Raw genomic sequence first — 16,471 nt, forward strand, 5'->3', positions numbered from 1 at the left:
TTTATAATCTGCAAATAAAATATCATCAGCGTAAAATGAACTAATCAAAAAGAAGAAAATGAAACAATACTAAAACACAAACAATGAAATAACAAAAATCTCACCTTTATAATCTACAAAATAAAAAATCATCAGTGCTTAATGAACTAGCGAAAACGAAACAATACTAAAACACAAACAATGAAACAACAAAGATCTCACCTTTATAATCTGCAAAATAAAAAATTATCAGCGCTTAACGAACTAACAAAAAAACTAAAACAAAACAATACTAAAACAAAAACGTGAAACACACAGATATTACCTTTAGTATCTGCAAAATAAGAAATGGTTAGTATAAACAACGTTATTCGGATTAAAAGAAAATAAGAAGAATTAGAGAGATATAAATAAAAGCAAAAATAAGAGAGTAGAGAGAGAAATAAGAACCTGCAGCAAAAGCATTGTTTGCAATGACAACTGGTATTTATAGAGAAGTTTCTATTATAAAGGTGAGAAAACAGCTCTTTTCTTTGGGAGGAAAAACCCTCTCTTTTTTTAGGGGGAAAACCCGATTTCAATGCTTAAAACATGATGCAGAGCTTAATCCATTGGTTAACAGATGGAATTGCAAATTGGCGCATGACTTTTACAACCGAGCTTTTAAGTATAGTATAGATGCCACGGTCAATTTTACATCAATATTAGTAGTACTATATTATTTTTATTAAGGCATCCACAATGCTATTTATAGTCTTCCATGTCAGCATTTTATAGTAACCTATCTATTCACTTGTAGTAATTTTATATTTGTTTTTTACTTTTTATTTTTGAATATTACTACTATAAAATAGCAAAATATACATCAATTAAAACTATGGTAGAAAAAACTTTATTTTATTAAAAAACCAAAAGAGCACAACACGAAATACCAAAAAAACTACAGTTTTAACAGCGGTTGTGTGACCAAATTTCTTCAACCATGTCTCGTTCAAGGTATCGTTGCTACCACTGTTGATATGTAGGGTCAGATTGAGTGGGATCGGAAACTGCATCTATTTGAGATGCACTTCCCTCTGATCGCCTTATCCATAAGATTGGCCCAGAGTGGTTAGTTTTTTGCATCGAGCTTGGTCTTCACTATGATTTCCCCCAATGATTCGAGGTGATGAGTCTTGGGTGGTTTTTTTTTGGGTATGTAGTCGAGGCTTTGTCTCAAGAGCTCTGCGAATTGCGCGACGAGATCTGACTCTAAAAATTGGTGGATTTGTTGGAGTTGGGATTGGTGTTTCTGTTTCAGAACTTTCGAATTCTAACTTGACATCTTCGTTCTTTGCAGGTTGGAATGGGTCGGGAAAGGTATGTTACAGACAATGATGAACTTTTTTTTTTGAGTCCACACCCCCGCTCGTGATACCATATTGAAATATATTAGGATTTGAATGAATAAGTACATCTTTTGAAAAGGTTTATACTCCTACATCTTAATATAGAGGTTAGATACGTCATATTTTTGGTACTCTATTCCTAGATATACTACTATATTTTTGTATCAATTACATATCTTCTAGTCCAACACAATACACACTACAAGAAAAACGGGCTTTCCCGAGCACCAAGTGCTCGGAAATATAAGACAAAATGCTCGGAAAATCGAGATATACCGAGCACTTTCCTAGCACAGAGTGTGCTCGCCTTTCGCTTCATCGGAATTTTTATGCGAGCAATTAGTGTGCTCGCTCATTTCGAGCACCAGTTTGTGCTCGAAAATTTCCGAGCACATATCAAGTGCTCGGTATTTTCCGAGCACTTTGGGACAATGGAACAGTTCCGAGCACATATCAAGTGCTCGGTATTTCCGAGCACTTTAGCACTTTGGGGCAATGGAATAGTTCCAAGCACATCTCTTAGTGCTCGGCATTCATGCTTTTAAAAATATTATATTCTATATTTTTTATTTTATTATTAATAAATTATATATTTTATTGTATTTTCCTAAATTAGGAGTATTAATTAAATAAATAAAGTAAACTAAATGGAAATGACATTATATTGATGAAATTTTTTTACAGTGCATTTGAATTTGAAATGCAAAAAATATATGAATTTGAATACAGAGCATGATCCCGGGGACCTGGACGAAAACAGCGAAACCTTGCTATGCATCTCAAATGGCTAACCATACACGTATCCGCTTTCTCCCGCACCATTGCAACTTGCCTTCTTCATCTTCACCATCCTCTCCTTATTCACCAAATGATACGTCGTCGCCTCTCCATTCGCCTTGAGGAAGTACCCATAGGCAGTAACGAACTTCTCCAGACGAGTGGACTGGTAGAGATCAAAGTAGATCAAGTTCATCTTGAACCCTTCAACCTAATTTCACAATTAAAGTTAGTTAACTCAATGAAATAAATCCAATCAATAAACAAAATTTGGTTGCACAACCATCATTCTTGCATAGGCAGATCCAATGTGACCTGCTCCAAAGTTTGTCTTTTAGTAAGTTCCCAACATAGCAGCCAAAAAGGAAACAAAGAACGGGTCAATGATTTGTGTAATTCTTTGCTTATGAGTTCAAGTAAAGGACGTACAGACGAAGGACGAGGAAGCCATCCATCATACAAGCCACCCTTCATGAATTCATCAACTTCTACAATTCTTCTGGCTGCAGCTAAAGAGAGTGAAGCTGCTAACTCTGCTGTAGTCTCTGTCAACAACAAACTTATTCATCAACAACAAACTTATTCTTGCATAGTTTTCACATTTCGTTGATCCAAAAAATTAGTTACCGGTGACTTTCCGACAGCAACACCATACTTATTAGCAGCATCAACATCAACCTTGTTGTATCCTTCTAGACGGCAACACAAAATAACCAACAAAATTTAGAAATAAATTCATCATTCTGAAATATCTAAAACCACACAAATCAACTTAGGGAACAAATACAGACAGAAGCAAAAAATAGCAGTAAAGGTCGAAAAATATATAAATAAAGAGAATAGATAAGTACCGTGGAAAGGAAGCTTACAATGAACAATGCTCGGTAGCTGCAATATAGACCTACAAGTATTCCAAATCAACATAAGCCCAAGATCTTCGAAATTGAAACAAAGTAACAAAATGAAGATGAAAAGAGCTAAAAATGCAGTCCAGATTATGAGCTATTTGTTGCGTTTGGGGCTGTGTGCTAGCTAAATTCATCCCTATCCATGAAATAAGCCAATCCTTTCCCAACAAACTACAAATGTCAGCTGTATTTCAAACTGAGCTGTATTTCAAACTGAAATGGACGGATATTGCATCTTATAATGATATACCTGTTTCAGAAGACTAGACTCAACAATCACCGAAATTTATTACTGTGATTGAATCGCGAACTGTATATACATCCTGCATAGAAGAGAGAGAGAGAGCATTCCACATTTTCCAATCAAGACAAAAAGTGCAGAATAAATCAAATTGAATCCCCAATCTCAGTTTAACCAAATCAATTTTACTAACTCAAGCGTAATATTGCAATATTCATCAATTCTATGCATACTGAGACCAAAAACAGATACTGAAAGGGAAATTAGGTTTACCTTGGAGCTTGAGAGCAACAGGCGGTGGAGAATAGTGGAGAGCGGCGGCGGTGGAAAAAGCGGAGAGAGAGCGGCGGCGGAACGAGGAGGCTTGGTGTTCGATTGTATGCGGCGGTGGAGAAAAGGAGAGAGCGGCGGGGGAACGAGGAGGCTTGGTGTTCGATTGTGTGCAGATGTGGAGAATAGTAGAGATCGGCGGAAGAATGAGGAGGCTTGGTGTTCGATTGTTAGATGTGGAGGATTGGTGTTCGATCGCCGCTGGAGATCGGCGGCGGCGGTGTTCGATTGTGTAGGTCGTTACCGAAATGCGGAGAGCGGCGGCGGAGCAAGGAGAGAGAGACCGGCGGTGGAGAGTTTAAACGCAGAGTAAATTTTGAGTACTTCATTTAACTTTAAATACGTTATTTACCATAAGAATATAAATATTTCTTCTTTACAGTGGTCGCTTATAAGTTATACTGTTAAAATATCAAAAATACTATTGCAGATTTCCAACCACTTTAAAAGTGCTTGGGATATTCCAAGCACTACAAAAATGCTCGGTATCCGAACACCTTCGATTGGTAACAATAATTCGACCTAATTTTTTTCATCCAAAGCCGAGCACATTTAGATTTGCTCGCCATATTCCAACCACATATTTAGTGCTCGCTATTAATGAATAATATTAATTTATTTAATATTTTTATCCATAGAGTTCAATTTAATAAGTGAAAATTTAAAATGTAATTGCATATTTTCACAATTATAATGACAAATAAAATGCCGAGCACATTAATGGTGCTCGCAACTATGAATAAATGCATAAATACTTTTTGAAATCATATTGGCATTTTACTATATATTGTGTATACCCGAGCACAATTAAATGTGCTTGGAAAATGCCGAGCACCACATATGTGCTTGGACAATGCCGAGCACTGAATATATGCTCGGGAATTATAAAAAAATATTTAATAATTATTCTACAACAATATTAATTGAAAACATGTCAATATTTTTTGTTAGTACATTTCAATATTTTTAAGCAACATCTCACAAAATTTGAATATATAAAAAATTTTCGGATCATTCATTATTATTAAAATTTATTTTGAACATATATTATCAATCTTATTAATTAATAGTTCCGAGCACCATATATGTGCTTGGAAAATGCCGAGCACTTAACATATGCTCGGGAATTATAAAAAAATAATTAATAATTATTCTACAACAATATTAATTTAAAACATGTCAATATTTTTTATTAGTACATTTCAATATTTTTAAGCAACATCTCACAAAATTTGCATATTTAAAAAATTTGCGGATCATTCACCATAAGTATTAAAGTTTATTTTGAACATATGATATCAATATTATAAACTACTCCCTCCGTCCCGCTTAAGATGACACGTTTTCCTTTTTAGTTTGTCCCAACTAAGATGATACATTTCCTTTTTTGGTAATTTTCTCTCTCCAATTAATACACTCAACCACTTTTTCTCACTCCTATTTAAATATTCATCTTTCTTTATCTCTCTACTTTAATACTTACACCCACCTTCTCTCTCCAATTAAACACTTTAACCAATAACTCCTAAAATCTCGTGCCGGCTAAGCAATGTGTCATCTTAGCCGGGACGGAGGGAGTATTAAGTAATAGTTCCGAGCACCATATATGTGCTTGGAAAGTGCCGAGCATCGTGTATGTGCTCGGGAATTATAAAAAAAATAATTTTCATCCAAATTTTTGCTACTACGTTGAGAGTAGGCGGACATTTCACTATGCAAGTATTCCAAGCACTTTTAAGGTGCTCGGGATTATCCGATCACAAGTAAGATGCTTGCAAGTATTGGAGAAAAATAAAAAACCGATGTAGAGAAAAAAAGACTTGACATTATTATTGTTGAATTATTTCACTAAGTATTTTCTTGTAACCGAGCACATTCATGGTGCTCGCTTGTTTCCGAGCATATATTTAGTGCTCGCAAATATTGGTGATATGCTATTTGTCTCTCCCGAGCACATATTGTGTGCTCGCCCGTTTCCGAGCACTTTCGGTGCGCCATATAGTTCCATGACTAAATCACCAATATCGACCATGTTGCCTATGACTGCAATTCTCTCAAGTTAACACACCATTCTTTTTACATTGCCGAGCACAGTTAGCTTTGCTCGGAAATTTGCCGACCACAAGATAAAGTGCTCGCTATATTCCGAGCACATATGAAGATGCTCGCTATATTGCGAGCACATATGAAGGTGCTCGCTATTTCTGGTTGGGAAACAGTGATTTTTTTGTAGTGACACTTGTTAAATAAATCGAGTTGTTTTAGCCCAACATAACTGAAATCCATTGATACAAACTATTTTCAGTTTCCCACCTTTATCTGCACTCTGTTGAAAAAGCTTCAAACACCAAAATTTTAATTCCATAAGAAGTCCATTCTTTTTTACTTACTCCATGCACCTACAAAGCACGAAATAAAACATAGCAGTGAATAAATGAATAGGGGACAGATTAATAAAGGGTTAAATTGGGAAGATTTTTTAATCTTGTTTTTGCTAAAAACAAAGCTATGCATGTATAATTAGGTGATCGAACAATGCAGACCTTCTTGAATCTTGAAATTGTAATAAAATTACTTCAATTATTTATGAATACATGTTTTACCATATGATTTGATTACCAATTGAAAATAAAATCCAATTTTCTCAAGGCAATGCATCGTACTTTCAAAATGGAAGGATCCTAGTCTAGGGCAGATAACATCCTCGACCTTGGGTACTACTGGGTTTATTTTACTCGTAGTTATGGGAAATGAAATTTTTAATTGTAGTAAGTTACTAACTTGTGCAACCCATACTGTTGATGATTCCATGCATTTAACTACTCACTCAGTCCCATATAAATAGGCTAATTGGGAATGACGTGGGTTGGAATGCGTAATTGGTAATGTAAGAGAAAATGAGAAAAAAAAATACTCCCTGCGTCCCACATAATTTTACACACTTTGACCCGACACGGGTTTTAAAGAAATGTAATGGAAAGTAAGTTGAAATAGTTGGTGAGATGTGAGTCCTACTTTTAAAGTATTAGTTTTATAATAAAATATGAGTAGTAATGAGTTAGTGGAATAAGAGTCCACTACCAAAAATGGTAAAAGTGAAATGGGTAAAATTATGTGGGACGGAGAGAGTAGTTAAAATAATTATTAGATGGTAGGGGACCATAAATGATAAAGTAAAAGAGAAGGAGAAAAGATTTTCATAAATGTATAGGACTATTTATATGAGAAGAAAGGAAAAGAAACTTAGTCTATTTTCTATGAATAGTGGAAGTAGCTAGTATTTTCTGCCCCCTCGTGCCGAGCAATTGGTAAACGTCTATACATGATAGCGCGAGAAGCGCCAAACAACTTTGTCGTCGATTCTCATTAGCTGATATTTTATTAACGAACATTGTTTTGGGAAGGGTGGCGTTTTGCAAAGTCTACAACAGTCTCATTAACAAGAGAGATACAAAACACAATTAAGTTCCGTCCCATAAAAACAATTTTACTTTTTCATTTTTGTCCACTCCATAAAAATAATTCATTTTTATTTTTGGCATGTTTTTTCTTATGTGTCTAATTTTTCATTAATAATACTTTAATTAATCTTTTTTCTATTTTTTTTCCTTCTACTTGATGTCCCAAAATCTCTATTTTTAAGAGACAGAAAGAATACATGAATTGAGTAGTACGGGATTGAGGACTCAGTCTACATAGAATTGTTCAAGTATTCATTGCTTTTGCTTGTATGTAGATGCAGTGATTGAGAGGAGCTCCTGATCCCAAGTCAAATTATACTGAATATTTAAATTTTGTATTTAGGGTTCAGATAGATTATTAGTATACGTGTTTTTAGCTAGAGCCTAGAGGCAATTACTTTTATAATTAGGATTTTATGAAATTTAATAAATACGGTTTTACAAATTAAAAACGACCGATTAGTTTGATTCAAGAAATCTGTGTATAAGGAATTGCTCTCACGTTCAAATCAATCACCAACATGTTCATAGAAAAAGACAAAAAAAAAAAAAAAACAAATCAATTTCATAATCAATACTAAATACTAATATTAGAATCAAAACCACAAGAAGTTCGAAAAAAGACATGGACATCAATGATCCAGGAAAATATAGTTGAATGAGTGGTGAAAATTCAAACTCCAATTGTTATAAGTCTAAGTAAACGATAAGTAAAAGAAGTCCACGCAGGAGAATTTTCAAATTTATTAATTATATGATCCCACCTTCATTTCATTCAAACTGCTGCATGTTTGTCTCATTAAATTTATTATAATTTTTTTTTATTGTTCTACCTAAAATTAATACTATAATTTACTCCCTTTATTCCATAAAAATATAACATTTAATTTACAAAATTGTGGTATTTTTTTGAGGATCAAATAATTTGATTGGAAATTTAAGTGATTTCCAAGAAAGAGTGGATTAATGCATGATGATGAAAATGTGAGTGGTAGAAATTGACTTCCCGCTGCAGCCTATATTTATACTTGGATCAGTTAAAATCATCATATCTCCCACTCATCTTCATCTTCATCTTCATCTTCATCATCATCTTTTTGTTTTGATCACCATGTGGTTTCGCTCCTTTGCTTGCTTCTTTCTCCTAGCTTCTATTTTCACCTTTTCTAAATCCGAAAACCACGATGACGACTCCTACGCCAAACACTGTTCTTACTTACTTCCTCCATCCACTATCACCCATCGCAGCTACGACGATGACTTCCTACCTTCCCTCTCCACACCCTACTTCACCGGCGGCGACACTCTTCTCCGCATGGAACCAGGCCGCCGCTACCACTACATGCAGAAGACTCTCCGCCTCCGCATCCTACCCAATTTATACAAAACCAACACCTCCGGCCTCTACAAGCTCCAAGGCTTCCTCTACATCCGATTTCCCTACTCCTCCGACCACGATCTTCACTCCAATTACACCTACGGCGGCTATTACCGCCGCCGCAATCGCTCTAACGGATCGCTCAAATTTCCGCTGACCGGATTCTGGTCGGTGAAATCGAGGAAGCTCTGTATGACCGGATCCGTTCGGTGGAAAGGCGCCGATCGTGACGCTGTTCTCAAGCTCAAATTCGCCGGCGAGGAGAATCCGAGTATTAATAGCAGCGTTGTGAGCGGGAGTTTGGAGAGCACGAGTGATCCGCCCTACTTTTCCCCAATTTTGATTTTCAATTTTCCACAGCTCTCCAATTACAAATACTCATTGCTCACCAAGCAAGTGTTTCCGAGGCAAAAAGAGGAGCCTCTGAGCCTCGAAGCACTCGAGTTCTGCTCGTTTATGCAGCTGGGGATGAGATCTCTCGAATTGGAGTATGCGGCGAACTGCACCGGATCTCAGCGTTGTTCGCCACTTGATGGCGGCGATGGATACCTGCCTCGCTTTCTCTCTGTGACTTCAATTGAGTGTGTGGAGGGGTCGAAAAAGGCAAGGTTTATTGCAAAATTTTTGAATTCGAGCTATGATTATGATTATAATAGCTTTGATACGCGTTTGATGGTAATCGGAGAGGCGGCGTGGGATGACGAGGGCAATAGAACGATCGGCGTAGCCTGTCGATTATTGAATCCTTCTCTCGAATTGGGGGAAGTTGTGGTGAATTGTACAATTAGGTTGGTCATCAGCCAACCTGCTGTCATCACCATGAGAAATGATGCCAAAGTTGTTGGGCAAATATGGAGCTCCGATGACCAATTCCAACGGATAAATATCACCAGCAGAGACGAGAGGGGGTTGCCGGAGCAGAGATATGAATACAATTACACAGAGGTGGAGAAAGCGAGAAAGGCTTGCACCATAAAGGAGGCCAAAAAGGGGGATTTGTATCCTGATCCCCAATCCTATGATATGAGACTTGATTTGAATGTCAAAGACAGGAAAGGCCAAGAAGTGGCATGGGCATCTGCTACACCGGTTTGGGTTGGAAATGCCTCGTACCAACATGGAGACGGATGGGGGGATATTCTCGTTGCAATGGCGCCCACTGGAACAGTGTCTTATGCAGAATCCACGGTGGTCGCTGATCAACCTCTTCAGATTCCCGACACGCCTGCGAATATGACCTACAAAATACGGATCCACCCTCACTATTTTGGCAACTCGAGTAATCAAAGTATCTCATCACCACTGAGTCTCGAAGGGATGGAGATCACAACGGAAGGAGTGTACACAAATGGACACCTCTGTATGGTGGGATGTAGAAGGATTGTTAACGAATCCTTCACTTTCAAAGACTGTGATGTTTGGATGGAACTCCAGCTGCCACCGTTGAATAAGAGAGACAGCCTTGCAGAGGGAGTCATCAGAAGCACTAGAACAGTACAGGATCCGCTTCACTTCGATGATCTCATACTCCAAACTTTTGTGTACTATCGTGGAGAAGCTGAGCGATCCATATGGCGGATGGACTTGGAGATCGCGATGGTGTTGGTATCCAACACGCTTGCCTGCATCTTCCTAGCTCTGCAGATCTTCCATCTCAAGAAGAATCCCGAGGCACCCTCTTCTATCTCGCTTGTCATGCTTGTAGTACTATCCGTGGGGCACATGATCCCGCTCGTGTTGAACTTTGAGGCCGTGTTTTTGGGGAGTCGGGATAAGAAGACTGTAGAGCTTGGTAGCGGAGGAAGGCTTGAAGCTAATGAAGTCGCGGTTAGGGTAATCACAATGGTTGCGTTGCTGCTTCAGCTGCGCCTTTTCCAATTAGTCTGGACCGTGAAACAGAGCTCGTGGAGCGAAGAGAAGAAGGCTGGTTTTGGTTCCTTGTTGTTGTACATTTTAGGTGGATTGCTCACTCTAATGATCAACTGGATGAGGAAGACTTATATTGGTTGGAGATATTCTGTTTGGGGAGATTTAAGGTCTTATGCTGGTCTGATTCTTGATGGCTTCCTTGTGCCGCAAATCCTGCTCAATGTGGTGAGGGGCTCAGCCGAGAGAGCCTTGTCTCGTTCGTTCTACATTGGGACAAGCGCGGTTCGATTGGTGCCACATGCTTATAACCAGTACAGGGCTCACAGCTTCTCAAAGTTTGATCTGAATGCAACCTACTACTACGCGAATCCAGCTGCGGACATGTACTCGACCGCTTGGGACATCATAATCCCGTGTGGGGTTATCACGTTGGCGGTGGTCGTGTTTGTGCAGCAGCGGCATGGCGGCCGCTGCATTCTTCCGAAGAGACTGATGAGGGGTTTGGAGATGTATGAGAAAGTTCCCACAGCTGAAAATAAGTGAAGAGGCTAGTACTAGATGCTCCTTCCATGCACATTTTTTTTCTCTAGTCTTTTTCTCTTTTTCTGTTTTGTGAGATTATGCTAATGTAACTTGCTCTTTTTATTTGTGAAAAATGTTTAGTATACAACTTAATAATATATTACTACTTGGAATCGTGACTTGCTGTAATTCAATTATTCTTTATAAAAAGCAAGTCAAGTAGAAATATTTAGGGCGGCAGGCAAGACTAATGCTAGTCAATGTACTCCATTATTTATACTATTAGATGACGACGACGACGACACAAATGCAACATTACTTGTATAGTACAAAAATATACAATTTCAAAATTTAAGGTATAGTCTTTTATTTCTTGTTTTAAAGAATATCCGTGTGGCAATAAAATATTGGTGTATGAAGAGGTGTATTATGGTAATAAAACTTGTAGTCTTTTATTTTCTTATTTTAAATAGTGTCCACATGGCATTAATGCATTGGTGTACTATGAAATAGTGTAAGAGATGATTGAGGTGATCAGCACAGTTTTTCTTTGCTTAAACCTTGAAATATTAGATTTTAATTATAAATTATTTAAACCTTGAAATACACTATCAAATTCAGTTAAGCTTATAAATTATTGATAATTGATAAATTATAAATTTTAATTATAATATTAGAAAGATGTTAATAGAGGAAGATGGAGTACTTCATTTTCTATAGGGGTAGGGTGAGACTCATTCTCTATTAACAATATTTACTTTTTTTACTTTTTTTTTCTATTTCTTTCTTACTTTATATTAAAATTCATGTTTAACCAAAAATGCATACTCTTGTGGGACGGAGTGAGTATTTATTTTTCGGCACGAGATTTATGTAATACTCCCCCCATCCGCGAATAGGTGTTCCATTTCTTTCCAACACGGATTTTAAGAAATGTTAAGAAAAGTGGGTGAGAATTTATAAAAAAATTTACTATTTTAATGTTAAAATTTATAAATATAATATTAGTGTGTTTGTAACAGCATCCCTTGCTGTGGTTGATTGCACAGCAGGGGATCCAAATCCCTACTTCTATTAACTCTGGCTGTCATTTGATCACATAAAAATTTGTGCTTCAAAATAGGTCAACCAATTAAGGTGGTAGTAGAATTTGGATTGCGGAATATGTTTATGAAGAAAGTGCCAATATAAGTTTTAACTAGTTCTGGATTGAGTTAATATTTATTCACATAAGTAAAGTAAAAAAGACGTCACTTTTAATACAAGTAAATGTTCAAAACTAAAAGTGGAGAACCGTAGAATGACAAAACAAAAAGGGTTTAAAATAGAGTCAATAATAATAATAATAATAATAATAATAATAATAATAATAATGATAATAATAATCAAAATCAATATTGGAAAAAGGTAATCTCTTATTCTCTTTATCCAAAACGGTTACAAAAGAAATACAATGAAAAAGTACATAAACCAAAAGTCATTCTAGCATTATTTGTAATCCTCGATCGTCCACCTTCAAGGCATCTGATAACCATAACAAGAAAAGATTATGAATTTCATCCGAAGTAAGGGTATCTCCACCGACGACGGCGCCCCTCCCGGTCGCCCGTCGGCGACGTCCGACCGGACGTCCGCCGTAGGGAGCGGGAAGGGAGCCCACGCCCGTCCCGAGTGCCCCTGCGATGGGCTCGCCCCTTGCGTCGACGTCCGACCGGACGTCCGCCACTGTGGCGAAGGTCGGACGTCTGACATTTTTAATTTTTTTTATTTTTTTATAAAAAAAACTCTATAAATAGGGCTCCTCCAACTTCATTTCATTCACACCACTTGTGTTGACAAGTTTCTCTCTCTAACCTCTTTTTTCAATTATCTATAATGACGAGTAGTCGTGCGGATGGTAGTGGCGGAGGCGCTAGTGATAGTGATGGTTATAGTGATGATGAATTGGATTTCGCTGTGCAAGAGGCGATTGATCAACGGCTGCGGCAGAGAAGCAAGCAGCGGCGGCCGTACCTCGGCCGATCCATCGCCGACGGCATATACCCCGGGACCACATTGCTGCACATATTCGGTTATATGAGGACTACTTTGCTCCGCAGCCGCGTTTTGGGGATGCCTTATTCCGCCGACGTTTTAGGATGCATTGTCCTCTGTTTATGCATATCGTTGGTGCATCAGAGAGAAGGTACGAGTTTTTCAGATCAGGGAGGATGCGGCCGGCAAACCCGGACACACGCCAATACAGAAGTGTACGGCCGCAATCAGGCAACCGGCGTACGGAGGCCCGGCCGACATGTTCGACGAGTACCTCCACATTGGGGAGTCTTCAGCCGTCGAGTGTCCGTTGGAGTTTTGCGCGGGCGTTAGAGCGATATTCGGGGATCAGTATCTTCGGCGTCCGAGCCCCGAAGACTGCCAGCGGCTGATTAATATGCACGGGTCGGTGCACGGGTTCCCTGGGATGTTGGGCAGCATCGATTGTATGCATTGGGAGTGGAGGAACTGCCCCGCCGCCTGGAAGGGGATACACACTTCCGGCTTCAAAGCCAAGCATCCCACGATGATCCTTGAAGCTGTAGCTGACTACCGGCTGTGGATATGGCATGCTTATTTTGGAGTGGCCGGGTCGAACAACGACATCAACGTCCTCCAATCATCGCCCCTGTTCAACGATCAGTGTAATGGCGTTGGTCCCGCCATCGGTTTCGTCGCCAACGGCAACCAAAGACAACATGGGATACTATTTGGTGGATGGCATATACCCAAACTGGCCCGTCTTTGTGAAGACGATCAAGTATGCGATCGGGCCAAAGAAGTCCTACTTTGCGACTCGGCAGGAGGCAGCGCGCAAGGATGTTGAGCGCGCATTTGGTGCGCTCCAGAGTCGATGTGCGATGGTGAGGGGTCCGGCACGGCAGTGGTATATTCCCAACATTGGCGACATCATGTACGCGTGTATCATTTTGCACAACATGATTGTCGAAAGTGAAGGGGACGAATTGACTCAGTGGACCAGCGAAGATGACGCGGGTGCCGGTCCAAGCCACGGCGTGGCCACCGCGAATGTGAACATGGGGGTACCTCATGGAGAGGTTGAGCGGTTGCGCGCATTTGCCGACATGCGGCAAAGAAATGCCCATATTCGACTTCAGGAGGATATCATTGAAGAGGTTTGGACGCGGAGGGGTGCACGTTGATGTGGTTGTTTTTTTTTCTATCTACTATGTAATTTTTTTTTTCGAATGATGTATGTTTTTTTTAATGAAATATTCGTATTTCCCGTTTGTATTCGTGTCGAATTTTAATTCTGTGAATTTTAATTTTAATTGTGAATTAATTTAATTGTGGGAAGTCCTAGTGGGAGGGGCTAGTGTAGTGGGAAGGGCTAGTGCAGTGGGAAGGGCTAGTGATGTGGCAGTGGAATGAGAAGGGCAAAAGCTGACGTGGCAGACAGTTTTTGTAGGAAGGAATAGTGGAGGTCCTAGTGGGAGGGGCACCACCGGAGACACCCTAAAGGAATACTACTATGATTTATAAATTATACTAATAACTCATTATTATTATTTTGGAGAAAATTATTTTCAACCCACTCACGTAGGCCCACTGAAGTTTCTATTGACTTTGATAGTTCCAACCTCAAAAAATTGATTGGATGTGATACTATAATATTACTCTCTTTCACATCAGCCCACATGTATATATTATATCCATTCCAATAGATATGAAATTTTGTTTTTAATCACGAGATTTTATGCATAATTGTTTTGTAAATAAATAAAGAGAAGGTAAAATAAGAAAGATAAAAATATAGAGTTGATATTGTTTCCATTTTAGAAAACTTTTCATTTCAATGATATAATCCAAAAAGAAAATGTTTCATTTTTAATGGGACATAGAGAGTATATTATACGACTTGTTGTCGATTAATCCATGTTGAAATTTTCATAAGCATTTCCTATGGACAAAGTTTTATCATTTTAGGTTTTCCTTCAAAAATAGACCAAGTCTACTTTTAACCAATTATACATCACTATCCACTACCTTTTCTCTCTTTCTTACTTTTTCACATCTCTTTCTTATAGCAATTGTACATTAAAACTCGTGTTATATGTTTACTATAAAAAACAGCCTCAAGGTAAAGCTCTTGTCTAACCCTAGCCAGATCCAAAATTAGCATTCCTCCGTAGTAAGATTTTGTTAAGCAAATTTCATTCACCCTAAAATCCCATCATAGACAAGGAAAAAAAGGAAGATGAATGATTTTGTATTTGTAAAAAAAGTGTGAGAAGTAGTGCAATGAATTATGCTACATGATCGATGAACTTACTATTTAGAGGCCAATCCAATAATGCGCGGGGTTTCGTTGGTCTGTCGAGCTCCAGACGAGGTTGTGCCGGCAACTTCATTGTTGCCCAATAAATGATTAGCAGCACTGGTGTTGTTAGCTTTGGCTCTGGCTCTGGCTCTATCCATCTTTGGGAAAGATTGAGCTACAATTAATTGACTCTTTGGTTTCCCACCCTTAGCCTTAGTGGCTTCATTTGCCTTTGCATTGTCCTTTGCCTCACTTTTTCCCCAAAACCCAACTGTTTTGCTGCCCCCCATATTTTGTGATCCTATCAAGTTTTGATATTTCATCTCATTTTTTTAATGGCCATTTATAGCATAATTTAGTTCAATTATATATATATATATATATATATATATGGGTTGCGTTAGGCTCCTTTGCACCCTAAGTGTCCTATTTCCTTCTTAGTCTCAGCCCTTGGATCCTTGAATTGGATGGTTGTGATCAATGCATTATTAATCTATAATGTTGCATTATTAGCCGCTGTGCATTATTAGAATGAAAATGTGCATTATTAGTCTATAATGTTGCATTATTAGCCGTTGTGCATTATTAGAATGAAAATGTGCATTATTAAATGACACGTGGCATTAATCTAACCGTCAGATGACAAAATCGTGGGGCTAGGATTAAGAAGGAAAAAGGACAAAAGATATGAAAAGGATTTGAATACATCCCTATATATATATATATATATATATATATATATATATATTAGGTTTGTGTTAAAATGACAACCCCTCTTAAAATGACACAACTGACACCGCTTATACAAGAATATTATAAACGCTATACAACAATATTACAAACACTACACAAGCAATCTATAGATTGCTGTATAGTGTGTCGGATATTGCTGGACAAGAAATATTGCTGGTTAAAGACCAGCATATTGCTGACCGTCTTTTTCTATATATATATATAATTCATTACTACAATAGTCAAAATACCGTGCATGTGTGTTGAATTATACATACATCGTACGTGTTAAATGTTTCAATGGACACCTGTCAATCTTGAATTCATTTATAATAAAATTAAAATATAAAGATAAAAACTAAAATGACGAATTTTTTAACAATATTCTAACTTTTTGTCACTCTAACTATTCACCTTTCATTTTCTAATTTTCTCGTCAAGACCTTAATGTTCATTTTCTATATATAAAAATAAATTTTTCCCTTCTCTCTTCTTATTAAAATATTTAATTATATTTTTTATTCTACCTTATCATACTCAACTATTTTACTTAAAGTCTCGTATCATTTAA

The 16,471-nt window shown here is 37.8% G+C and overlaps 2 protein-coding genes across 19 annotated transcripts; one reads left to right on the forward strand and one right to left on the reverse strand.

Annotated features, from left to right (window-relative positions):
* Positions 1-2,006: 2,006 nt before the first annotated feature.
* Positions 2,007-3,951, reverse strand: LOC125192277 (glycerate dehydrogenase HPR, peroxisomal-like). Of its 18 annotated transcripts, none has more exons than XR_007171346.1 (7): positions 3,567-3,951; positions 3,303-3,375; positions 3,014-3,045; positions 2,772-2,833; positions 2,574-2,689; positions 2,428-2,475; positions 2,007-2,355 (listed from the first exon to the last, which is right to left on the reverse strand). XR_007171346.1 is itself a non-coding variant. In XM_048089807.1 (6 exons), exons 3-6 carry the CDS (start codon positions 3,066-3,068, stop codon positions 2,155-2,157), a joined length of 333 nt encoding a protein of 110 aa, XP_047945764.1. In that variant the 5' UTR covers positions 3,069-3,223; positions 3,303-3,375; positions 3,567-3,946; the 3' UTR covers positions 2,007-2,154. The 18 variants fall into 18 exon arrangements, 4 of the variants coding, with proteins under 4 accessions (XP_047945764.1, XP_047945762.1, XP_047945763.1 ...); XR_007171343.1 differs by having other exon boundaries at positions 2,772-2,836; XR_007171340.1 differs by having other exon boundaries at positions 2,996-3,045.
* A 4,244-nt stretch (positions 3,952-8,195) lies between these two features.
* On the forward strand, positions 8,196-10,874 carry LOC125195033. Its single transcript, XM_048093238.1, has one exon. It carries the CDS (start codon positions 8,196-8,198, stop codon positions 10,872-10,874), a length of 2,679 nt encoding a protein of 892 aa, XP_047949195.1.
* Positions 10,875-16,471: the final 5,597 nt, after the last annotated feature.

Source organism: Salvia hispanica, chromosome 6 (assembly GCF_023119035.1).
Source record: "Salvia hispanica cultivar TCC Black 2014 chromosome 6, UniMelb_Shisp_WGS_1.0, whole genome shotgun sequence".
NCBI lineage: Eukaryota > Viridiplantae > Streptophyta > Magnoliopsida > Lamiales > Lamiaceae > Salvia > Salvia hispanica.